This window comes from Pagrus pagrus (genome assembly GCF_965226575.1).
Source record: "Pagrus pagrus genome assembly, chromosome: 2".
Lineage (NCBI taxonomy): Eukaryota > Metazoa > Chordata > Actinopteri > Spariformes > Sparidae > Pagrus > Pagrus pagrus.
In genome coordinates, this window is record NC_140186.1 from 21,900,342 (window position 1) to 21,926,192 (window position 25,851).

Genomic DNA, 25,851 nt, shown 5'->3' on the forward strand with positions numbered 1-25,851 from the left:
TCTTTTTTTTTTTTTTCCTGGCAACAAAAGAAATTCCTGGGAAAGTACGGTGACATTCTTACAGTAAGGGATTACTTATTTGTAAACGGTAAAACGATAATAATGGATTACTTGGATTGAAATGGAATGAATGCGATGCAATGCGTTACTCGTTATAACAAAAAGTAATCTGAGTATTTTACTGATACTTTCTCAAAATTAGCTACATTCTCTAGTTTGTTTGCCGCTATCTTTCAGTGTGTTTGTGAATGTGTGTTTATATGGTATGTGGTGAGTCATCTGCCAGCTTGGGGTTGGTTTGTGTGTTTGTCTATGTGTGTGTATTGCTGGGCTGACCAAAATGCTTTGAAGATTCGAAGCTTCTACAATTGTAATGACAATAAATATCTAAATGAGTACTTTAAGTAAGAAGCTCAAGCTTGAACTTCCCTGTACAATTGCAACTGCTCAACGCTTTCTTGCTCTTATGACACTCATAACTGCACTAATTGCTAAGTAGGTTAATAATGAGCACAGGTTTGAACAGTTGTGTGTGATTCTCACTGAAGCTTCAAGGTCTAAAATCTGGTAATCTGGACAGCTCTAGTCTATAGTCCATATAGTCTATTTAGTCTGTGTATGTGTTCTATAACGAGCCAACAGGTTGAAATCTGACTTTCCTACATCAACTGGGTAACACTGTGACTGTGTGTGTGTGTGTGTGTGTGTGTCAAGCAGCTGAAAGGCCACGCAGACAGTTTCATACTCATCAGCGTCAAAACAAATGACAAAGGTGCTATGCAAATTACTAATATGCAAATGAGGCCCATGTTTTACCCAGGGCTTCCTGTAACCCGGGCACACACCGTGACTGTACTTACTCTTTGTATGTGCGTGTATGCGTGTGTGTGTACGGATGCTAGACACCAATCTTGGCATCGGAACTATTTTTGCTCAGCATCTCGTTGTCGGCAGCTGTCCCTGCACTGTCTCAACCGCAGCCAAAACCTGTGGGGGTTGTTAAGGAAGCACCTCCAGGGGAAACAGAGGAGGGATCGGAGGAAGGAGCTAGGTCTCCGAGAGTTCAGAAATGTTTTCTGAAAGTGGAGTGGAGATGGAGAAGAGCCAGGGAAGACACTGGAGAGGCAGACGGGAGACATTGTTTATAAATAGCTGCTGAAGAGTGACAAAAATACATGGAGGAGATACTAAAAATGTGTTCAAAAGGTTATATCAGCGCTGCACACAGAGATGATGTGTACGTGTTTATGTTTTGCATTTATGGAATTAATTAAAAGACAGTACTTAAATACAACTGTCATAATAAACTCAATAAGGTTTTTCTCTCAGGCAGCCCAACTGGTTTTTAGGTCGATTTAGTACAGCAAAAGGCCAGTCTGTCAAAGACTTTAAACTTGCTAAAAAAGCTTAATGTTAGTTAATCTTCGCACTTTAGTCATTTTGTCAAGGTTATGTTATCATTGCGTGGTAATGCAGTCAAAACCATTTCTTATCAGCGGGGAACTCCAACGTCGAGGGCTGTGGCACCGAAGTCATGGTTCTGTCCATACCCTTGATTAGAAGCAGGCTTGGGAGTAACGAACTACATGTCATGGGATTATGTAATCAGGATACAAAAAAAGATAGCTGTAATCCAGTAACAGGTTTACCACTTAATGATATATTAGTCTGTAACTGTGCACATGGGCACACATGACAACACTTCACGAGTCTCATACATACACATCACTCTGGTCTGGAGTTAAACCAAACACACAAGTGTGTATTCACACAGAAAACACACATTTCTTTTCTTTATTTGTATATTTTTGATTTTGAGGTAATCCAAAAGAAACAGAGTGAACAAGTTGAGTTACTTAAATTTTTTGATACGTGGATTACATCACTGACTACATTTTTTACAGGTAATTAGTAACTATTTAGTTATTTTAGTTTACAAATTAATACATTTTGAACCAACCCTTATTAGGAGTCTGCATTTTGTGTATTTATCTATATACCTTGTCTGTGTGTAGTTGTGTGCACTGGATTGTGACCATGGTTGTTCAGCACAAATACACAATCTGTTACAGTGCTAGAAATATTTAATATTTTACAGTCAGCTGCAGAAAAGTTCACATTATACTGGCAATGTTTCTTTTGTCCATATTAGTTAATTGTTAAATTGTCAATTTCCTGGTAAAAGTCATCGTGCTTTTTGGCCCCTGTGAAGAAAAGTCACAAAGAGTTGTATGTACTTTCTCATAAGCAGAGTCTCTGAAAGTTTCTTTTTAATAATGTACTGGCATAAGCTAAAAAAAAAATGTAAAAAAAAGACAAAGACTGCCTGTGCTACGAGATAAATAATCTAAAAATGTTATTGTGAAAAATGGCCTGAAGGCAAATGAAGTATAAACAAAGTACAGAGGATTGGTAAAAACACTTCTTAATGTTGAAATACAAACATGTCTATCTCAACTGACTGATTATTGTTTGAAATACTAAATTTCACTAAATAATGTCTTTTAAGGCATACTTGTTGGGGTGTAAATATATACCGTATATATATAATAATTAATAATTAAGTATAAACAGTCATCAACCTTCAAAATCAGCTGAACTCAGTTACCTAGCTTTGGCTGAAGGCGAGTGAACAATAGAGACTTGTGTGTGTGTGTGTGTGTGTGTGTGTGTGTGTGTGTGTGTGTGTGTGTGTGTGTCTTGATATGTGTTTGAGTGTCACTATACTTTTTCCACCTTGTTAGTGGATCTGGCAGGTGTAGGAGGAGGAGGTGGTGGTGGGTGACAAGAGATACAGAGTGTTGATATAATTAAAAACAAATTTCGAGGGTTATTACTTTTTCACCTGATTCCATCTAAATCTGGCAGGTTGTTGCCGAGGGAGACGCGCAAAAAATATATATATATATAGAGAGAGAAAGCGATAAAGAAAGAGCGAGGGAAGGAGAGAGACGACAACAGAGACTGAGAGCCTCCATGTAATAATTAAAACCCTCTTTGAAGGCTACCCTTTGAAGGGCTCTTTTCTCAACAACCAGCCAATGCGCGGCTAAAAAAGCACTTCTCTTTAAAGTCGTAACGTTGATGATGATCTCAGACCCCTCCAGTCGTCGTCTGAAACGTGTGTTTTGACGGTTTGTTTGTGAAAGAAAATTAGCTCTGTTGCTCCCTCGCAGGAAGGCCACTGACTTATCTAATTCCTCCTTTGAAGTCATGGAGAGAGGCGCTTGTTTGTGCTCAGGGTGGGGGAGGCTTCACTGCTGTCATCCCTCTGGGAACCCAAGGGTGGGGACTGTTCGGTTCCTGCCTCGGCACTTGAATCAATTTATTAATTACCACAATTATACCGTTAATTGGGAGCTGATGGTGATTTGATGAGTTGTCATTGTTGCCTTCTTGCGCGTCCTGAGGGGAAGTGGAGAGAGCGATTGAGAGACAGTGATAATATGGTGAGAAAGAGGGAAGTGCGTGAGTTAGAGAGTGACAATTACCGTGTATTACTGTACATGTTGCTGTGCGACAAGTACACTTCACAGAGAATGAATTGGGCCTGTCAAGAGCAACTTTACTGCATCAGCTGGGTATCACTGAAATTGTGTGTGTGTGTGTATGTGTATGTGAGAAAGTGAGAGGGAGAGAGAGAGAGAGAGAGAGAGAGAGAGAGAGAGAGACTGTATGTCTTGGTGATAGCAGTGTACCTACTTGAGGTATTGGAGCAAACTGTAGCCTGACAGGTCCTAAGGGTGTCACTGTACCAGCACATAACTACAGTCCGCATGGTACAGTTTGCATGTGTGTGACTTTGTAGGTGCCAGTACGTGTGTGTGTGTGTGTGTAACAAAGTGCAATTAGAAGCTTCAACACCAGAGGAAAAATCTTCATCTCTGAGAAAGTCTGAGACTACAGAAAATTAGCTGAAAAGCTTTTGAAAAGCAAAAGCAAAAAAAAAACCTTGTCGACAAATCTTGTTTAAACACAAAGTAATTAAAAGCTGTAAAAGTTATATTTAGCAAAACATGAGAAGAAAATGCAAATGGTGTTTTGCTCAGGCAGCTTGTGTAACTACTGTTTTTCCTCTGACGTCTCTCACGTACACATCGCCAAAAAAAGTTGACTAAGATATAAGCGATATAAGTGAAGTGTTATGAGTGCACTTCCTATACGTCTGAGGGCACGGTTTGCCATGGAGACAGTGATGTGGTGTTATTGGATGGAAGGTCTCGATTGACAGCAGATCTCAGATCTCTGCCAGAGGAAACTTTCAGACTTGCTGAGGAAGTTGACTGCTGTCTCTCCAAGGGTTCAGGATGTTGTTTGGTGAAGAAGTGAAGAGTCAAGACGGTTTCAGAAATCTTGGAGAGAATCGATGATGAGCATTCTGTATATTCTGTTATATTCAACTGTATGTGCAGTTAACATTGGGAATGCATAGTTATAGTACACATCGTCAGTTTCAGAATTAAAAGCCCTGCAGGTGTTCATGCTACAGAAAATCTTTGTTACTCAGCAACCAGTCACACTACCACAAGTTATTGTAAATCCAATTGACTTTGCAGCCCGCTCTATCACAGGGAAACAATAGGAATATATTTCAGTACAACTGCACATTAGACCACTCAATACTCACCTATATTTAACAGATGGGCTGAAATTGTCGTCCTTGTCTAGCTTGGTTTGACCCTTGTCCTGTTATATTTTTGCGTTTTAATTGATCTCTTTTGCTTCCTCTGGCTGCGTAATCACATCATCCCTGATGTAACATGTCATTTGATTCCACAAGCTGTCCTTCTGCCATAAATCAGAATGAATCCACCACTGAAAATAGTCCCCAACCAATGGCAGTTTTATTCTGTTTAAGTGTTGTTGTTGGGAAATTATTTGACTGTGGAATGTGCAATGACATGCATCCATATTTTCATGGACTGTCAGAAATATTAGGTGGAAAACTTTATTTTTACCCATCATGTTGTATATTTTATTATATTATTGGAAATATGAAGGTGTCAGAAGAGTTTTATTATTAATCTGGTCAACTGTCTTTGGAAAGAAAAGGTATTGAAAAAGATTGTACAATCTGTGAGTACATACAATCCCAAACTTTAGCACAGGATGTATTTTAACTTAATGCTAATGTCAACATGCTAAAATGTTCTAACTAGCATTAAAACACAAAATACAGCTGAAGTATTACTTAGTCATAACCCAAAGAAGTTTGGTGCAAGATGAAAAGTTAATGAATCAAAGACCTTTTCCTGAGGGTTGCATGAATGTCTATACCAAATATTTTAGCAATCCATCCAGTAGTTCAATTAAAACCACATGTGAACATCATGGTGGTGCTCCATGAAAGGTCAGGCGGTCACCAACGGATGAGGATTCACCCTTTGAGGACATCATGGCAATCCTTCCAATATCTGTCAAAACATTTTTAGAAAGTGTCAACCTGCTGGTGGTGCAAGAGGTAAAGTCAGGGAATCATCGACATTATTGTGATTTATCCGCTAAGGACCATGAATATATGTGCAATTTGTTATGTCAATCTATCCAATTGTTGTTGAGACATTTCAGTTTGGACAAAGCGTTGAGCCCAGTGGCTATTCTAGAGTCTGCTGGGGCCAAAAACTCCCAGAAGGGCCCCTCCAACCGGTGTTCATCACCATCATGTTATAAATGATCTGACACCAATGAAACATGTATGAAATCCAAATGAAATACCAACATTCACATTAACAGACTTTTCAAATATAAATAACATTAAAAAGAGAACGAATCCAAATTAAAATCTAAAGTAATAACGAACGCAGAGATGCACAATGTACTGCATTTAAGAGTGCTTTCAGTGGGTTTATACATTCCATTGAAAAATGTGCCAATACGAGCGGCCATCAGGGGCCAAATTTCTGCCTGGTTTGCCTCTGGCCGAACCAACCAACGTTGTCATCCCCCGAGGCTGAGAGGGTAATCTGCCATTCACTGGAGTGAGGGGGAGGAAGGAGCTGGCAGCCTGCGGTGAGGCTGCAGCTTCTGTTATTTTTGTTGTTCTTCTTCTTTATTGCTTCAGCTTAATTTACTTCTTTTAAATTTGCTTGTGTTTCAGTAAGCTTTGTCAATAAATGTCTTTTTTATTTGCACTCACATATCAGCCTGTTTCCTCAACATTTCTTTGAAAGTTTTCTAGTGATAAGCACCATCATCTGCACCTTATATGGGATGGTGGCATTACAGATGGAGTAACACATTAGTGGTTTTGGTCCTTTCACAGGATATACTGACATTAAGAAAACTTTCAAACTAGAGACCTTCTTGAGATGGCATCACACCAGCCCATCAACATGTTCATGCTCTGACCTGTGACTACTCAATAGTGATTACCAATTACTACATTAGAGCACAATCATCTTTGAACTTGGCCTTCGTTTTGATCTCAACTACACACCTACAATATAAAGTTTCCTGACTGAATCTTGCATCTTGTGAAGATAGACATATAAACACCTCGCAAAGTACTCCAACTCACTTCTGTGGTAGCTACAATGAGTGTCTCCAGTCTCCAGGACATTTTTCATGATAACACACCCACACAGACTCACAAAGTGAAGACCTTACCAGTCGACACTGTTGCCATTCTTTTTAAACAAGACACATCAAATAAATCAGTTTTCCAGCACATCTAAATGAGATAATGATACAAAATATACATTTAGCCACAGCAACATCAGCTTTTGGCAGAAATACCTTTTTGATAAATGCAATTTTCTTACTTCTTTTGAAATGTTGTACATGTAGCTGTTACCTGATAAAGGTGGAACATGAGCTGAAAGAAGTTTTGAGAAGTGGAAAGTTTTAACAAGTTTTAATGCAACACATAGAAGTTTCACAATTAGATAACATTGCATCTCCTCTACCCTCGAATTTCACACCCACACTTGCAGATTCTTTCCTTACTGTTTGTGATTATCAATTTTTCATCAGAAAAATAGATCTGAGCTGAAATGTCTCCTCGAAATGAGTTCCCCCTGCAAATAAAAGTGGTAATATCAAATGTGGTAGATGGTACTTCTGAATATCGCACCTCACAAGCCGTCAGGCCAAAGCATTATCAGTATTATCTGTAGACTTACCATTTTATTTATGCTTTTTCTTCGTTGCCTTAACACACTCTCTGTGCCTCTCCTTCTCCATCTCTGCATCTCTCTCTCTCTCTCTCTCTCTTTGCAGGTGATGCTGCTGTGATTGCTGTAAATCTTAGTCATTATATTTAAGGGCAGAGCCCCGCTTATCCGCAGGCAGGATCTGGTGGGAAGGGTGATGGCGGCGGTGTCAGTGGGCGTAGAGTTGGGGATGTAATCATGGAAATACTTTGCTGAATCTTCCTCCCCGCAATGCGTCTCCTGAAGTATCTTTTCTCATCAGTGTCGTGATTACTGCAGGAAGTTATAGAGGGCCCTAGAAGATGTTTCAGAGATTGAGTCAAATGAAAATAAATGAGTTCTCGCACACATCCGGGATTGATGGCACACATGACGCATGTCAATGCTTCCAGAAGTTAATGCATAGCCTCGCACGCTTTGAAACAAACACAATTGTTCATTTGTTTAAGGTGTATGAGGGGCTTCCAACAACTGGAATCCCTACATCTTATTATTATGTTATTTAACTGTATGCAACTTAGAGAAAATTATGACACTTGTGAAGATTTGTCACCCTGTCCTTGATGCACACACGAAAACCCAACACACAAAGAACTCATCACTTTCTGCAAACCACGGATATGTTTAATTTGTATGTTTCATATCATATCAACATTTCTACAATATGTGTCCAATCATGTACAGTTTACATGTGTTTGAGCTGACATTCATGTCAGTTACAAGAAAGAGGGGATGGTGGTGGTATGGCAGCTAAGAGGGACTGTCAAGTGAGAGAGCACTGCTGTAAATGGTGTTTCTTTACATCTGTAAGAGTGAAACCACTGGATATTTTCACAAGATGTCAGGACATTTTCCAGCTGTGTTAGTGGCAACAAAACAGAGACAGTTGCCAAGGGAGATACCACTGTTGGAGATGCTTTTTTAACATCTGTAAGCGTGAAACTACTGGATATTTTTATGAGGTGTCGGGACATTTTCTCAGCTCTGTTAATGGTGACAAAACCTTGTTAGTGGCAACAAAACCAAGTGAGAGACCACTGTTGGCGATGGTGTTTTAACAATATGAAGTGTGAAACCACTGGATATTTTTAATAAATTGTCAGGACATTCTCCAGCCTTGATAGTGGCGACAACATTTCTAAGCGTGAAACCACTGGATATTTTTATGAGACGACGGAACATTTGCCAGCTGAGTATGTGGCGAGAAAACCTTGTCAGTGGCAACAAAACCGAGGCAGTTGTGAGAGACCGTTGTTGACGATGGTGTTTTAACACTTGTAAGCATGAAACCACTGGATATTTTTAACAACACATCAGGACATTTTCCAGCCTCTGTTAGAGCCAACGAAAACAGATATTTTTGAGATATTGAGACAATTTCCAGCTGTTTGTGGTGATGGAACCAGGTGTCAAAACACAACCTTTCCCTCACCGTAACCAAGTGTTTTTTTAGCCTAAGCCTAACCAGACCATAAGCACAGTGTAAACTTTAAAATTGAAATAAAGAAGTGTAAAACTGCAACATATAGAAACGTAAAGCTTCAACAATCAAACCTAAATTTTCAAACAATCTGTTGTTTCTAGAAACATGTGTTGCCAACATTTATTCTGACATTTGGTGTCTTGAAACATCATAAAGGATCATTTTTGGAAAGTTCCTCTGACAAGGGGAAGTTTTCCGGAAAACAGCTGTTCAAGAGTGACGAGCCACAGAGATGTAACCATGTGGTCTAATTCTCATATATGGAATACAACTGTTTCCTCTAAAATTACTTGTCCTCATTCCAACTTGCACAACAAATAATATTTAAAAAAAAGCATGTATACTCATAAACACTTGCACACACTTTGATCCACATGCACGCGCACACAGACACAAGCACAAACACACACACGCAAACACAGACACTGATGCAACAAAACAGCAACAACCGGAGCAGCGCTCTGATGATAATTACTGTAGCTGTGGTGTGGGTGCCTGGAGAAAGTGTTTGTGGACTGCAGATGAGAGGAGAGGCTGTTGCACAGTGAGGTGGCATCACGCCTCGAACAGACAGACGGTCGAGGACTTGCTTCAAAGTTTGTGGTGACGCAGCAGGACGCCGACACAGAGGTCAGGTAAGACGAGGACATTAGACACTGGAGTGGAATCAAGCAAGGCAGCAGGTCGCAGCACCGCTGCTAAGAAATGACACACCAGTAGCTGTGAATTTATTCAAGATTTATTGTAATATATTAAGTTGAGGAAGCTGAGTGGAAATTGAAAAGTTCAATAAAGCTGCAAAAGACCATTCAAGGTTCCTCAAAGCTGAGAAAGTTTTTTTAACACAAGGCTTGGCCCAATGATTAGTACCACCTCATTGCACAGCAGTTCATGAATGACTCTGCTGAAGTGTTACGCCGCTTGTCAAGGTCGAAGAGATTCCCTATGCACACACCAACAGTATACATTACACCAGTTACAATGAGGAGGCACTGAATAGGTACAGTGACGGTGCATGGCGACCTGACCAGGAGCGCCTGTTCAAAGGTTAAGATGAAAAAACAGAAAGTGAGAAAGTGATGACCAACCTGCTGTCAATTCATGACTGTATTCGGGGACAGCAGGGAGAGCTTGTTGGCTGTGTGTGAGTCAGGTGGTAAACAGGCAGCTCTTTAACAGGATATCAGAGAGGAGAAAGAGGCTCCTGGAAAAGTGGAAACATTCTCTGATTTGCTATCTGTAAAATATAAATAAATAAATAAATAAAATCCACCATGACCTCCACAAATGCCAATCCTGCTTTCATCACCAAATGCCAATTGCATCTCTTAGTAGTTTTCTTCTTCCGATGGAAGCGCGGAAATAAACATTTGCAGGTACAAAAGGACGATAACACGTCGCAATGTGCTAATGTATTTTTCAAAGGTTTCTTTTCTTGTGAATGTGTTCCTCTGTTATTCAGAAAGCCTGTCTCTTTTTATTTAACCCAGGTGATTTCAGTTTGGACCAGCTCTAGTGCCCGTACTGGGGAACAAGTAATGCCTTCGGATTGTGCAGCAGATTTCCATTAATTTTATGAATGTGCTGTGTAGCCTATTCTGGGAAGCATTGGACTGAAGGCACACTGAACAGGCTGCCACTACATCACAGGGAAAGATCATGCCCACACCAATTGAGTCTCACCTGATGACTTGCTGTTTTAGTAATTATTTCCTGAATGTGTGAATGTCACCAGTCTGCCAGTTATTACTTTCTTCTGTCAGCCTATTTAATTAATACATGGTGACAATAGGAGATAAGTGTGGTGGAACACTTTAACCTAATGTTCTCTTTGGGGTTCTCGACACCCCATGTCCTCTTTAACAACTCATAAAACATAATTCATATTCTTTCATCAGCTTCATACTTAAGTCAGACACAGGATTTTAATACTTTACATCTGTGATTAGGTTTGACAGTAAGCTTTAAACAGCATTTCACCTCTCAAATCCCTTTATCCCCAAAGTCTATTTGGAATTCTGCTATTGGAGTTTTTCACAGGAGGTCTAAGAGACCAAGAACAGAAGTGATGTAATCTTCAATACTTCAATACATTTCTACATAGCAGGCTTTAATAAGGACAGAGGACAAGTGAAACAGTATTTAGAGGGAGAACGATGGATTTTCACAATACAGCCAGCAGTGGAGCCTATGGGTTCCCAAACAATGAGGGAGTAAAGAAACTTTCAAGGCTTAAACTGAAACTTAAGTGAAGTCAGTGTGATTGAAGTTGGTCCCCATGAAACACAGAAAACTGGTTTCACAGGTTGGTGTAATATATTGCATATTTTAGTACGATTACAAAAACATTAACAAACTTTGATTTAAGAAAAAAATACATTCCTCATACTTTATGTGGATTATATTATTTATCTTACTGTTCATTGGTTCTATTCTGTACCCTCTGGCTGTGTACATTCACATGTACAGTATTTTTATGCACGTATGTTTGTAATTAGCATATATTGTGTTTGTTACTGTGGATTTACTGTTGTATGCTTTTCTGGGTGCATTTACATTAACAGTGATTGTATTTGTCTTTTATGCGTTATAATTCTTTATTGTAATCATATCCATGTTTGGATTCTATATGTATGTATTTATACATATTGTTTATTACTTTATGTATTTTTTCTTTGCTTGCTTGTTGAATAACTTACCCATGTGCCTAGTGAAACAATTTTGTTTTGCATTATCGCAATAAACAATTGATCCTTCTTTCTCTCTCTCTCTCTCTCTGTCACACACACACACACACACACACACACACACACACACACACACACACACACACACACACACACACACACACAAAAAGACTATTATCCGACACGAGCCTAGAGGGTAACCAAGAGTGTATTTTCATCAACTGAAAATGGGATAAAATTTGCACATTAGTAGAGAAAAGCAGTCAAACTCATACTTTTATTGAAAACACACTAATTCTAAAAGACTTATGACTAATTTCAGCATGTAAAGTGTGACTTTTTGAATCAGAGGGGAGATTATTCTACATGTAATTATGTCTTTTGATCCACAAATGCCCTCTATCTAATATCCTCATTGATTTCACTCCATTTGCCAATACTTATCCCTCCCTGAAGGTGACATTTGTTCTGCTTATTTCCACTACACCGTAAAGGCCAACAGTTGCGGAGAAACAGATGGGAAAGTCAGCTCTCAGTGATGACAATCAGCACAGTTCTGCTGGTTCATTCAAATGTATTTAAATTCTGTTTTACCACAACTCGGCATTTATACATGCTCAATACACAAATAATCTTACTCTGGGTCCAACAATCAGCCGACTGTGGCATGGCATGCCGTTGGTTATTACTATATTATACTCAGTCTAGGGTAGGAAGTTATGTACAAGTACAAATGACCAGGTGTTATTTGCTATAATTATCTCTCATCTCTTACAAGTTGGCTATGCATTTTACTATCTTGCTAAAAGTAATTATTCTATTAATACAATCTCTCTGCAGTGAAAAGAAAAGAGCTTGAAGTAAGTTGAGATAGATCATTTACTGGCAAACTGAAATACACTATTCAACAAGTCAATAGCCAACTGAATCATATCGTTTTCACAAAGTTAAATATATTGCACTTCCCGACTATAAAAAAGGGAAGGAAAAGCTGAGAATACAGTGAGCAACTCAGTTTACAGTCTTCAGCTCAATGTATATTTGTGTTTTGGTGAGATCAGCTTGCACACACACACAAAGGTGGACAGTGGTTCACTCTTCAAACGTTTGGGAACAAAAATAGACAACAATGGGAAGTCTGAGAGGGAATATTTTTATTACATTTGTCAAAACTGGTGTATGTGCAGTACCATTCCTCTGCCCGCCCACGCACAGCAGGTTACATAAATGGTTTCAGTGCTCCAGCCCACTCAGTGTTTCAGTGGGCAGTCCACAAGTGAACGAATTAGAAATTTATGTATTCTCTAAATGACCTCCGTATGCTTCTCACATTCAGCTAGAAAAAGTTACAGCACTCGCAGCCAGTCTTCTGTCAACTCAGTTCATGTGCTACTATTTTGCATCAGTGATTAAAGTTTGGTGCCGGTGCAGAGAGAAGTGACTGTTGATGGAGTGCAGCAAAAAGTAAAGTTTTCTGTGGGATTTCTTCAGTCTCACACACAATTATTAAAATTTAACCCAAATTTTTGCTTAAAGGAGACATATTATGCTCATTTTCAGGTTCATAATTTTATTTTGGTTTACTACTATAATAGGTTCACATGCTTTAGTGCTAAAAAATCATCAGTTTTCTCATACTGTCCAGTGCTGCAGCACTGTATTCCCCCTCCGTCTGAAATGCTCTGTTTTAGCTCCTGTCGCTTTAAGGTCCTCCCCTCCTCCCAATTACCCAGTTTCCACTGACTGGTCAGCTCACACACGCCTGAGCCAGCACCACTAACAACAACAGAGCAGCTGTGCTATATCAATTCATACATGCCAAACTAGTCGCGAGGCATACATGATGCAAATGTGTGACTCTGTGACGTAGTGTGATGTCACAAAGTCACAGAATTAAAGGCGGGACTACTGTCGAGGCGTTTCAGGAGCAGTGTTTTCTGTGGGAGAGAGGAGCTTCTGTTGTTGCGGACTTCTTTTACATGCACAAGAACCTATATAAAACATAATGGCATAATAGGTCTCCTTTAACATAACATTAAGTATAGTTTCCTATAGTTGTCAGTTTAAAATACAGAATGAAAAGTTACTTTGGAAGGGAACATTTTGCAGACACATTTAACTTGAAGGTTCTGTGAGATTACAGTGTTTGAGTCAGGAAAGGAACAATTTTGGTACTAGTCCAAGAAAATCTATTGCAACCGCACTTGCATTCTGAGTAAACCCTGTCTAAGCCTGAACATTAGACACAAAGTTCTTACTTAGGTACTGAATTACTGAGAGAGAAAGCCCTACAGCCTGTGATAAATGACTGGATTTGTTCCATACGCGTCTGTATAAATCTGCAGAGTGTTCATTGTTTGAGCCATTCATATTCCAGCTATAATAATTCAAAACTGTTCGCCCCAGGAAACTGAATCTGACTGAGTTTCAAATCTACAGCTGTAGCAGCAATTTACCAGGAAGAGATGAGTATCTTTATCAGTGTTTCTCCAAAATGCTGCATGTGTTGTCACCGTAAGAGATGAAGACGTGACAAGCACTTGAAAAGATTGACTCTGTGGAGATTTTCCAACTCATTTTACACATGAAACTTCAGCTGGGTGCTTCTGTGTTTTCCACATTAACCATCTTTCTAACCTGCTGTGTCACAATTTCCATAAATAGGATCCAATACATGGATGGAAAAACAGAACAGTCACAGGTCAGTGTATCTACCCACACTATTCAATACACAAAGGAACCATAAAGAAATGACAAAAATACAGAGACATGCCAAACACCTTTATTTTCCAGTGTAAGAAGGATTAATTTATTTTCTTCTTTTCAGCTTGCAGAGTTTATGACTGCAGTCGATAAAAAAAAACAACACACAAAAAAAAAGAAACCTCGCCATCCACTCATCCACTAGACGCTGCCTCCTCCTCTTCAAGTATCTTCTCGACTCCTCTTCCTCTCACCTACTGCCTCTTTGCCATCCTCTGACCTCCTCTTCTGTCTCTTCTCACTTAATAAGGAAGCTGAGAGACAGCAGAGGATTAAACGGAGTAGAGAAGGGGAAAAGAGAAACACAAAGAGGGGAAAGGAAAGAGAAACAGGATGGGATATAAATAAAGTGTTTTGTTGTTGCACAACAACAACACATATTTTTAGCAGAGGCCAAAAGATAAAACTAAAAGCCTGCGCCCTTTCATGATTATTTTTCCAAAAATGCTTCCTGCCGGTTCAAACTGTTTCTGGAAGCATGAAATCAGGAAAAAAAATGCTCAAATGCTTGCTGAAGGTGCATATATCTGTCAAACAGGAAAGGAAATTGAGGAGTGCTAGTGGTCGACCGCCTCTAAACATGTCTATACGCCATTAAAAATTCAAAACATGCACTTCAATAATTAATGGGAAGTCAAGGTCAAATCAAATGCAACAGCAATTTAAAATACTACTTCTTGCAGCTCAAGCATAAGCAGCAGTTAAGTGAAAGCTGTTCATCACACTAAATACAGTACACAGCTGCTCTCTTGACTGCCTCTTCTGAGATGGCTCCGACTGCGTCCTTGTTTGTTTTTTGTTGCTTAACAGTAGAGATGCACAACGATTTTTTTTCAGCCATCACCGATAACTGATTATTACCTGCTCCTCATGGCCGATACTGACAAGATAACTAATAATTTCACATTTTCGTATTTTAAAAATAAGTTCCTGACCTGTAGTTTATGAACACCTGCGGGTAAGATGAGATGTGGTGAGCAGAAATGGATGATTTAATATTGTCTGGCGCTCTAGTCTACATGCCATAGGCTCTATTTTACCTCAGATAATGAAGGTTTCATGCTTCAGTTTATGGGCTTGTAACTTTAGAATAATGTTAAAAAATTTCCTGAAAAGTAATCTGTAATTTGATTAATAGGAAAAACAATGTGTTCAATTGGTACACTTCCCATTTATAACTTCCAATTAATTCCCAGTGCCAGAATCTTTTAGTCACTTGTGTTCAGTTCACTGTGTATGAAGAATAGTTTTCAATAATAAATGAATGACATGATGAATGATAAAACCAATGTTTTCCTTTAATAACATCCTTATTTTCCTCAAAATTACTGATTTCTCTTCAGGAAACTTCTTGGAAATTAGGAAAGTATCCAGGAATGATGGACCTGTAAAATGAAGCATCACCAGGTTCATACCATGGCTAAACTCTTCATCAATGGATTTAAGTCACCAGACAACAATCACTGAACTGGCACAAGCAATTTGGTCTTATTTCACACTACAGCTCACAAGAGGGCTTAAGCCCACATGACAGTAAATAACCTGCCCTGTTGAACCCCCCTTTCTTGTTCCAGAGGTGAGTTTCTGCAGCTGGAGATGTTTTGTAGTTGCTGTAATATCCTAGAGCGGCTCCAGTGGCAGTGAAGTGAACACAGACATGTGGAGTGTTTTCTGTCGCACATAAAATCTCTTTTATGTAGTGGCGACCTTTAGCTCAAAGTGGGACCAAATCGCTGCTGTTCTGGCTCACTAAGCTGAAGGGTTTTAGTGTCCAAACACATTCACTATATGACGAGCTACAGGCAACTTCCATGTTTCCTGTAGGTCTTACATCCAGGGTAAAGAAGAAAAGATGTGGGAATATACTGTGTATTGAGCGTACTGCAAAATGTCAAAGAAACATTTGAGTCACCAAAGTCAGACTGCAAATCTCTACTGAAGTTTTAGCTGTGAGATTGGCCTCCAGAGAAAAAAAGCTTGGCGCTGTGGCTTTCTTGAAGGGAGTGTTTTCAATCGAACAGCTGTCTTCGGATCAATGAAATAATGGGAATGGATGGATCCTGTTTTGGCCTGGACTTTTGCACTGTGTCTGCAATAACTTTTCAGTGATTTTATGTCAACTTCAGTGATTTTAAGATTCATTGTACACTTGTATATTGTGTTTGAATAACTGTTGAGTAAGCTTGATGAAACTTGTGCGAGCATCCGTGCTGTGACACTGTACAGTTGCTATAGTTACCTGTAGGGGTATCCATGGTACTTGGACCTGAAAATGGAGAGCAGGAAACTGAAGAAAAACACCACCAGGCCAAGGCCAACCAGGCAGATGACTGGAAAGAAACACACACACACACAATTGTGAGGACCCTTATTGATATTATGCATTCCCTGGCCCCTTACCCAAACTCTAATCATCAGAACTAAATTCTTACCCTCACATAAAAATAATTGTAACCTAATCCCTTAAAACCAAGTTTTAACCCTGAAACAGGCAAAATTGTAAGGACCAATCAAATGTCCTCTCAAGGGTTAGAGCCCCACTCCAGTGTATTCAGAGTTCTTCTCTGACAATATAAGCCACATTGTTCGCCATATATATTTTAAGAAGAGGAAGTACAATCTTTATTTGATCGCATATCATACAATGTACAGGATAGTGAAACTGGTACTCTGCATTTAACCAATCCCGAGGAAGCAGTGGGCAACGTTCACGCCTGGCGACCAACTCCAGATCTAAGCCAGTGCCTTGGTCAAGGCCACTAACTGGAGAATCAATCTAGAGTGCATGTTTTGGAGAGGGAAACTTTAGCAGTGAAGTTGTCCAGTGGCAGTAAATGTAGAGTACAGGTTACAGTTTCTCTATGAAGAAACTCTGCAACTCCTTAATTTCCATGAACATCTTCTGTACGAGTGACTCTTATTGCTGACCTTGCTAATATTGATCTTTCTAGAATGGCAGTCTGGTTGTGATGGTAACGAATAGGACAATGAATGGTGTGCGACTATTAACGACACCACTGTTTGATAAAGAAAGCAAAGCTGGCTGGACTGGGGATGGCTCACCACACCGGTATGTCCACACAAAGAAAGCAATCCAAGCATTACAATTCAAGACCAACACAAAGAAATGTAAGTAACATTAAACAAACAGTATCAAAATCAAACATTGATTAAGAAGACAAAAAAGTACATGGAGATCCTCCAGCATGGTCTCTCAAACTAAAGTTACGATAACTTCACTAAACGCCTTTGAGTTTCGATATTTTCCCAACTTTCTGCAGGTCCTACAGATACCCTGATGTATGCATAATAATAATTACACTATGGCCTCTGAGGATATTTGATTCCTGGCTAAAGGCAACCATTTAAAATCATTTCACGCACATTAGAACCGCTGATGTAACTCTCTGTTTGATCTCTGTTCAAATTGAATGTGCTTGCAGGGTTTAGACATGGTACACACTGAAAGCATCCTCTTCTCTTCATGTCGGTGGCTCACACATGCAAACACACATATGAAGGCACCTACACAGGCCGATACACCGGGAGCCAAATGCTGCTGAGAAAAATTAATTATTTGACATTTGCTAAACTGCTAGGAGAGTCTAACACATGACCTGGTGCTCCTCTTCATGCCAAAACCTTTTAATATTTGCCTTTATTCAAGCAATCCTTCAACTTGTGTGTGCCACTGCCTCCTTCTCATCATCAACCATGCTGTGCTGCACAAAATTGTGTTTGCAGCTATTATCATCTTATTTCCTCAGTGGCTATTCAAAGTGAAATATACATAAGCATGATCTTTAATCTGCAGGAGGAATTGTGTATGTCTGCATGTGTGGGTGTATGAGTGTGTGCACACACCCTCATGTAGAGGCTAATCCTTGAAAAGCACTGTGTTAAATTAAACTGTCACCACCGACTGATATTGTTAATCAGGGATTAGGATGAGGACCTCTCCTGGAGACTAAACAGTGAGATACGCGCCTGCTCTCACTGTGTGTGTGCGTGTGTGTGTGTGTGTGTGTATAAAGTCGTGTGTATGATAGAGGGAGAGTGAGTCAGAACAAAAGATTACTCTGTGTAAATGCTTCAAGTTTTTTTTGTGTCAATTTGTGTGTATGTGCTGTCATTCATCTTCTGGACTCCAGTGGTTGGTGTGTTCTGTTATCTAGACCTGCTGCTATTGCTCAGTGTCAGCTCCACTAAAACTATAACTCCGTTCTTTCTTTCACTATACACACATATCGTACAATTACAATTCAACATAAGACTCATAACACACACACACACACACACACACACACACACACACACACACACACACACACACACACACACACACACAACCAACCTCAGGGGCTGTATTATGGTGTGTGTGTGTGAGAGAGAGAGAGAGAGAGAGAGAGAACAAATGATATGACATTCAAGTCCGAAGTCATCTACCACAGGCGCACACACACATACTTACAAATACACAGGAGACCGACTCATTGTATGTGTGGGTGTGCTTTCTCATACTCCTATTGTTGTGAGGATCAAAAGTCATCAGCCACATGGGTACATTCTTGAAAACAATTTATCATTCTTTACTCAAAATACATTTTTGACAGGTGGGAGGACAGATCTGAGGTTAAACAAAGGTTACACTGATATCTAATTCAAGAAAATGTCCTGAGAAGTATTGTAATACAAAGCTGTGCGTGTGTGTGCGTGTGTGCATGTGTGTGTGCGTGACATTGACTGAGTGTCTTGATTGAGAGCACTGCATATTTGAGAGTACGTCTCCAAGGAGGGCCCTTATGCCCCGGTGCTCCCTGGGCTGCCACATCTACGTATGTGCCTGCGAGTGCGTGAGCGACAGAACGTCTGTGTATCTTCATTAAGTACAGTGGGATGTATTTCCCATAGCTCATCAATTATGACTGAGAGGTATCTTAGTATGCTTCCGTGGATAATGACGCTCCCGTATACACACGCACTAAGCATGCTAATACGCTGAGTGATTTATGACCTTGGCCAAATGACAAGTTGTTTAAGCTGAATGATTTCCCTCAATGACAAAGGTGGTAATCCCTCTTTTGACTGTATGACTTGGCTCAGTTCAAATCATGATATATTGGCATGGGAAAATAATTGTACGTTTTCCCTGCACGAAGAGGCCAATAAACATATTAAGCTAAGCCTATCGCATTAGGAAGACAAATATGAATGGATATTGTGATGCTAAATGGTTCTTCACAATTTATTCTCTGATTAGCATCAGGCTTCAAGAGACATTAACTGACTCAACCACAGGGTATAACCGCTAACAACTGTTTTATTGTTTTTATGTCAAACTACCAGAAAAAAGCTGTTGCCATTCTTTGTTTGGCTTGTCAATGTTCTCGTTCCTCAGTTACAAGTGAACCAGGGCTTCCAGATAGTACATACTGAATGGTAAAATTATTCTTTACCATTCTAACCATGTCCAACAAAAACAAACACATTTGAATCAAACATTCAAGTAGAGCACGCACGGCAAGAAAATGATGTATGGCAAGAAGTATACATCTATACAGTATACGCAAATGTGACCTCTGCTTTTCATGTAAATGTAGTAGAGCTACAACGACTGGTCGTCTAGTCATTCGAAAGAAAGTTGCCAGCTATTTTAATAATCAATTCAGTCATTTTTCAAGCAAAAATGTCAAAGATTTGCTTGTTCCAGCCTCATAAATGTAAGGATTTGCTGCTCTCTTTGTCATTAATGAAAGTACATAAAGATTATTTGGTTTTTGGACTGTTACAAAAGAAGCAATGTGAGGATGTCTCTCTGGGCTCTGGGAATTTGTGATGAGCATTTTTCACAATCGTTTTGACATTTTGTAGGCTGACTGTGAAATGACTGGCAGATTAATCAATAGTGAAAATAATCATTAGCTGCAGCCCTAATCTCTATGTTCTAAAGGTGAAGCATTTACATAGCATCCCGTCTTAAATTCTCACTATTAAAGAGAATGAAGAAATTACCAAACAGTGATCTCAAACAGGGATTTTCCCTTGGTTCTTTTGTTAAAACATTGTTACTTGCCTAAGTCTTTGTATTTTTCGGTCATGTCTGCCTGTCAAGTTTCTGCTGTTCTGAAGTGTGCACTGCTATGCAGAATGTTGGCATTTCACCAAAGAGCTGTGGTAATTTTCGGGTTGGGGCGTTGCTTTTTAGTTGTCTCTACTGCGTTTTGTTCTTTCACAGACCCATCTCACTTTTCCTGACTGTTCAAATCCCCCTCCCCCATCCTTAATGTGTCACACTTGAGCCTGCTTCACTTTCACCTTCTCTCTGTCTATCTCATTTTGTAACTCCATTTACTTGTTCTGCAGCTCACTTGCTGAAAAACGGTGTGTGCGCTGTGATTCCTGACTCAGCAATTTGAAAGGTATATGCCAGGGATTTAACACCCACATCCAGTGATTACACTCCCATTCAAACCAAATCTTCTCTCCATTACTGACAGACGACTATTCTCTACGCTGCTTTATAATGCACTTATCTAATTTGTGTGTCCACATGTGTTTCAATTCAATGACAGCTGTGTGTGGAATATAAAACTGTTTACTCTACACAAGCTTGTTTTGTTCTTCTATGTGGTTTATGTAACAGGTTTCTGCAAGCATTAGTATGCTTTCGCTGTAACAAAATGTTCGTTTCTGCACGTAAGAGAAGGAAAGAAGAGGAAGAGCGAGAAAGAGTGAGATGGAGAATGAAAGGATGAACGGAGAAAGGAACCTGTTGGAAGTGATTGAGCACAGGGAGAAGTGATAAATGAGTCTGTGCTGTACACGTGATATGTCAGCATTACACAGGTAATCATTATGTGAGCACATATGCATGTGAGTGTCTGTGTATGTAAGTAGAGTGTGTCAGTGTGTTCTTGTTCAGTCTGATACTGAAAAACAAGTCTTGAGGTAGTTATACAGTCATTATCATTTTAATTGCCAAGCTTTAACATCTCAAGGAGAACTCATTGGTACAGTTGAACAAAAAGTTCATGATATCACATTTAGATTTATTTGTGTGTGTGTGTGTTTGTGTGTGTGTGCGTGTGGCCTCACAGAGGCGACTGCAAGGCTTCTCAAGTTGCTTTTTCATCACACTGACTCTAATTAAAATCCACTTGTGTGTAACTGTGTCTTCTGTGTTTGAGATAATTACCAGTGTGGGCCATCTGATATCTAACGCTCCTTCTTATAATCAACAGATTATGCAGAAATTCGACATTAAGAGAAGAACTGAAAGCCAGTATGATGGCATTAGTATGGTCAGGTGGTCGAGAGCAGTTTCACTCTAAACACTTCCAATCATGACTCATCAGGAGGTGCCAGGGATCATCTGCACTTCAATCAAGAGATCATTGTCAGTTTCCTTCATTGGTTTTTATTGTTGGAACAGAATAATTTCTGTTTTCTTTTGATGTAAAATGACAGCACTTCAGTGGTCCTACATGGTCTCTGTATATTTATTTCCGACTCTATAATTTCATGTAATAAAAATCCACAGCATGAAGCCACTACAATCCAACTTGAAAAGTTGTTTTGATTATTGAAAGTCTAAGCATTTGAGATTTCACAGAAACCCGACATGACATCTTTGACATCAATTAATCACCCCCTCTGTGAACTATTTGCTGTTTTTTACATTGTGTACAAGTTGCTCAGACTTTTGAGGAAATCTTTTCGACTGCTTCAAGCTAGACAGAGGTCTTCCCAAGATCTTATATTGAAGCATAACCTCAAAAACAGCAAAGGCTACTTGTGTAAACAACCTCCTTGCTAATCAAAGTAACGGTTTCTAGAATTTCTGAGGCTGGATGTATAAAGTAAAATGTCACTCAGAGGCACATTAATAATCTTAATCTTAAATATTTACGAGTGATGAATTTTATCATTCCTTTTATTTACACTGGAGCCATCATGCCCGTTAATTATCTTTTCATTTGATCCTGAATTGCGAAGCACTTTGTAAAGTCTGTCACAATATGAACTCTATGGAATAATCATTGATCATCCTTCTGATGTTTAGTCATGATGATGGAAATATCACTACAATGATGGTTTACAGGTGAAGTAGGGTCCTTGAGTCTATGACCACTAGTCAATATAATTTTATTCTGCATTTGTTTAGAATGTTATACTTATATTTTAATTACGAAGGATAATATCAGCTAAACAGTTTGAGTGATACGTTGAGTCTTTATAAAAGGTACATACATTTCAGAATGTCTTAGTATTGGTATGTCCCCCTTTTGCTTAATGACAGCAATCACTCGAGCTGGCATGGACTCCATGACTCCACAAGTTTCTGCAAAACCTGATGACTCATGTTCTTCCAGCATAATTTGATAGTCTTCCACAAAATGTCTTGTGATGTCACAGAATGCTTGGCTTTCTCAGTCTTCAAGTGGCCCCATAAATGTTAAATGGGGTGTAGCATGTCTCTGAAGAATAGAGAGGTACTTCTCCTTGGTCAGGGTCAATTCTGTGCAGAGGTGGATATTCCCACCATGTTTCACTGTGGGTTTGAAACCCTGCGGTATCATTCTCTCTCCTGTTCAGTCTCCTTACATACGCCCTTCTGTTGCGGCCATAAATCTCAAACTTGGACTCATCGGTAAATAGGACTCTTTCCAGTCATCCACTGTAAAAAGCTGGTATCACTTTTCTCCCACTTCACTTCACTTTGGGTCAGCCTTGTAGTAAGGGGGGTAGCGTTTTGCATTTTAGGGTACCATGCACTGTCCCCTTAGAAACCTTGAGTCTGGCCATAATTTAGGGCTTTTTTTGGTTATTTCACTTCTCCCACTTTCATTCAGTTTCTGAACCTCAAACTTGAGGATTATTTCCAGTTTTAAGAGACAATGCTCAATATTTTCGACATGGAATCAGAGTTTGGATACAGCCATGCGTCATGACAGCTGTTCTGATGCTGTTTGAGAACCTTACTGATTAATTGCAATCAGTTGTACTTTTTCTTCCTTGCCATCCATCTCACTGACAGGTCAAAGGAGTGGTGGAGCAGGTACAAGTATCGATATGCAAGCTTGTGGGCGTTTCTAAATCACTTTCTGCGCCGATTTCCACAATCACTTAGATTTATAAAACAGAATCAGGCAAACGCACAGCTTTATAAATCTGATGAAAGAATGTGTTTGCACAGTTTTATTTTCTGGTCTTAATTTCTCAAGAGTACCAGTAATCTTAGTCTCTTACAGGAATGTTAAGATAAAAACCTATCCAATCGATCAGACGAAAATTATAGCCCTTTATCAGTTTTATACTAACTGCCTGTACTTTGAAAGCACACACATCAACTAACTTTTAATTGTCTCAAGATCAACTTGAGTAATTAAAAGCACACTAAATCATTTTCTTGTCGAACCAAATCAGGTTCATTTTGATAACGCAACATCAATCTACCTGCTAGTCAAGGTTGATCAACCACAATTCAAGTACATAAAGAAAAGGGGTCTTTGTAAGCCAAAGTCAATCAAGCATTCCCCAGATATATCTAAATACTGTAGTTGGGTATTCAGAGGCAGTTATGGTCCAGGTGAAGGGTCATCTCAGTGATTAACTGCAAAGTGAAACAAGTGCTTCTCATTTTCAGATAGCTGCTCCAGCTAATTGACAGTTATGCAAATACACATCACACTAATTAAAGTACTGCGATAATGGAGTGTGTGTATGTGTGAGTATGTGTGTACAGAGGTCTCACATCTAAGTCTGTATGTCTAGCACTGCTGTTAAATACAGTACTTTTTAAATACAGTTTTAATACAGTCATTTTCTCTTGAAAACTAGTTTTGGGTAAAAAAAAATTCTAAAAATATACAGTATGTGTATCTCAAAGCTGTTCGTCGTATGAGTTGGTCAAGATTTCAATCACCAAGATTAAAAGTTGACAAATTTCTTTTCTAAAATATATCAGAAGTATCAGAAGTTTGTCTGCTACCTTTGACCTCACTGTGAAGCGTTTTCACAGGGACCATTTCCTTACAAGAATATAGTCCTGATATTTGTGATTGAATGCCTTCTGAAGTATTATCTGCTGTTTAAGTAGTAGTAACTACTTTAAAATGGAAAACAAAGGTAACCTGTGGAGTTTTGTCTTCTACTAGCGGTATGGAGCAGTTTTTCTATGAGTGGGTCCCTGTTTTGGTTTTGTCAAGCAAGGCGTTGACATTGGCGGACTCAGGATGTTGAGGGGCAGGGGCAAAAAAAAAAATTAGAAGGGCACCAACTGTATGCGGTAGGGCACTGCAAGGGCATCCGAGAGGCCACCTATGGAACGTTTATTGGAACATGAAGGATGAGTCCACCACTGTGTGGTAACACACAAAGCTTCCTGACAGTGCACTGGCAAAGGTAGTGATGAAGAAGAAAGTCACTCATATTGTGTGTCAGGTGAAGGAAGAAGTTTACAACTGAAACAACATATATGTGATTTCTGAACAAGTTTGTATATCCACACAGAAACTGTATGTTGCAAAAAAATCTATTCTAACAAAACACAGGCTAGCAATCACAAAGCACAAGATGAGGCTCAAAAGACACTTGTCCTATTCAGTGCAACCTGGAGAGATTGGGAAGTCAAGTAATGAAATGTTATTTTCAGGTTATAGAGCGTGGCAGCGGGTGGCCTCACAAAGAAATAACTGCTTATGAAGTTGGCGAGTGTAAGTCCAATCTTAAAGATTCCTCTCCGCTCTCAGGGTAAGTCTGAAAGATATGATCTTGAGTGGAAAAACGATTTCCCTGCTGTTAGTGTTGCAGTCAGAGGATGCCCTTTTAAGAAATCTAGGAAACCAAACTTTAAAATGTAGCCAGAAGAATTTATATTTATTACCTGAACCTATGACCTGCTTTTGACGATAGGAAACTTTAATAAGTTAGCAATAAGTCTGTTAAGGTTCTCAGTCATCCAGTTCATGGTATATCTAGTGCTAGACAAAGGAAACTGGACTTGCTTGAAGTTCTTAAAGACGTTTCACCTCTCATCTGAGAGGCTTCTACAGTTCTATTAGACAGGTGGGAGACCCAGGCAACACCGTTTGCTTTTCTTTGTTTTTCCTTCTACAAGGAGCAGTAGAAATCAGCAGATCATATATTACATATGATTGCATCCAGAAGACGTTAAAACGAAAGTCTTAATAACAATCTGAATTAGACACGTTTTTTTTGATGACAGAGAAGTCTAGTGGCTATAAATGTAAAGTAAAGGTTACAGTTTGACCATAAATAAACTTTGCAGCGTCTCAATACACAAGAAGAACTTCTGTCTGAGTGACAGCTATTACTATCCCTGCTAATATCGATGCTATTGCTAATCCATCCAGTTGTTTTTAATCTTGCTAGAACTGCACTCTGGTTGCGATGGTAATAACTACTTATAATAACTATAAACCGTGCCCCCATTCTCTGTTTGAGAGAGAACATCGACCGTCAGACAGGAAGAAAAACTGGAGGTGGGCTTTAAAGATGTACAGTATCTTTGTGTTAATGTGTATGTGTGACTCATTAAAATGTTTAACTTTTTACTGTGTTGCTCTGTTTTTCTTAGTAATAAATTACAGTCTTTTGCAGTATGAAATATACCTGTGCAGACCTTGCGAGGCATTCAAATGGAAGCCATACTTGTATGCCATGTGCTACTGTAAGGTGCTTCCTGATTGTATTCATTGTGTTCCCCCTTCTTATATCATAATATAAAGTATAGCTTTGATTTGTT

The 25,851-nt window shown here is 39.3% G+C and overlaps 1 protein-coding gene across 1 annotated transcript in view; it reads right to left on the reverse strand.

Moving 5' to 3' along the window:
* Positions 1-12,458: 12,458 nt before the first annotated feature.
* Positions 12,459-25,851, reverse strand: part of LOC311250787 (dolichyl-diphosphooligosaccharide--protein glycosyltransferase subunit TUSC3) — a 75,255-nt gene continuing 61,862 nt past the window's right edge. The window contains exons 9-10 of the mRNA XM_084342835.1: positions 16,324-16,414; positions 12,459-14,338 (exon numbers count right to left, since the gene is read on the reverse strand). Coding sequence (XP_084198961.1) covers positions 14,323-14,338; positions 16,324-16,414 — 107 coding nt within the window. The 3' untranslated portion in view covers positions 12,459-14,322. The remainder of the gene's footprint in view (positions 14,339-16,323; positions 16,415-25,851) is intronic.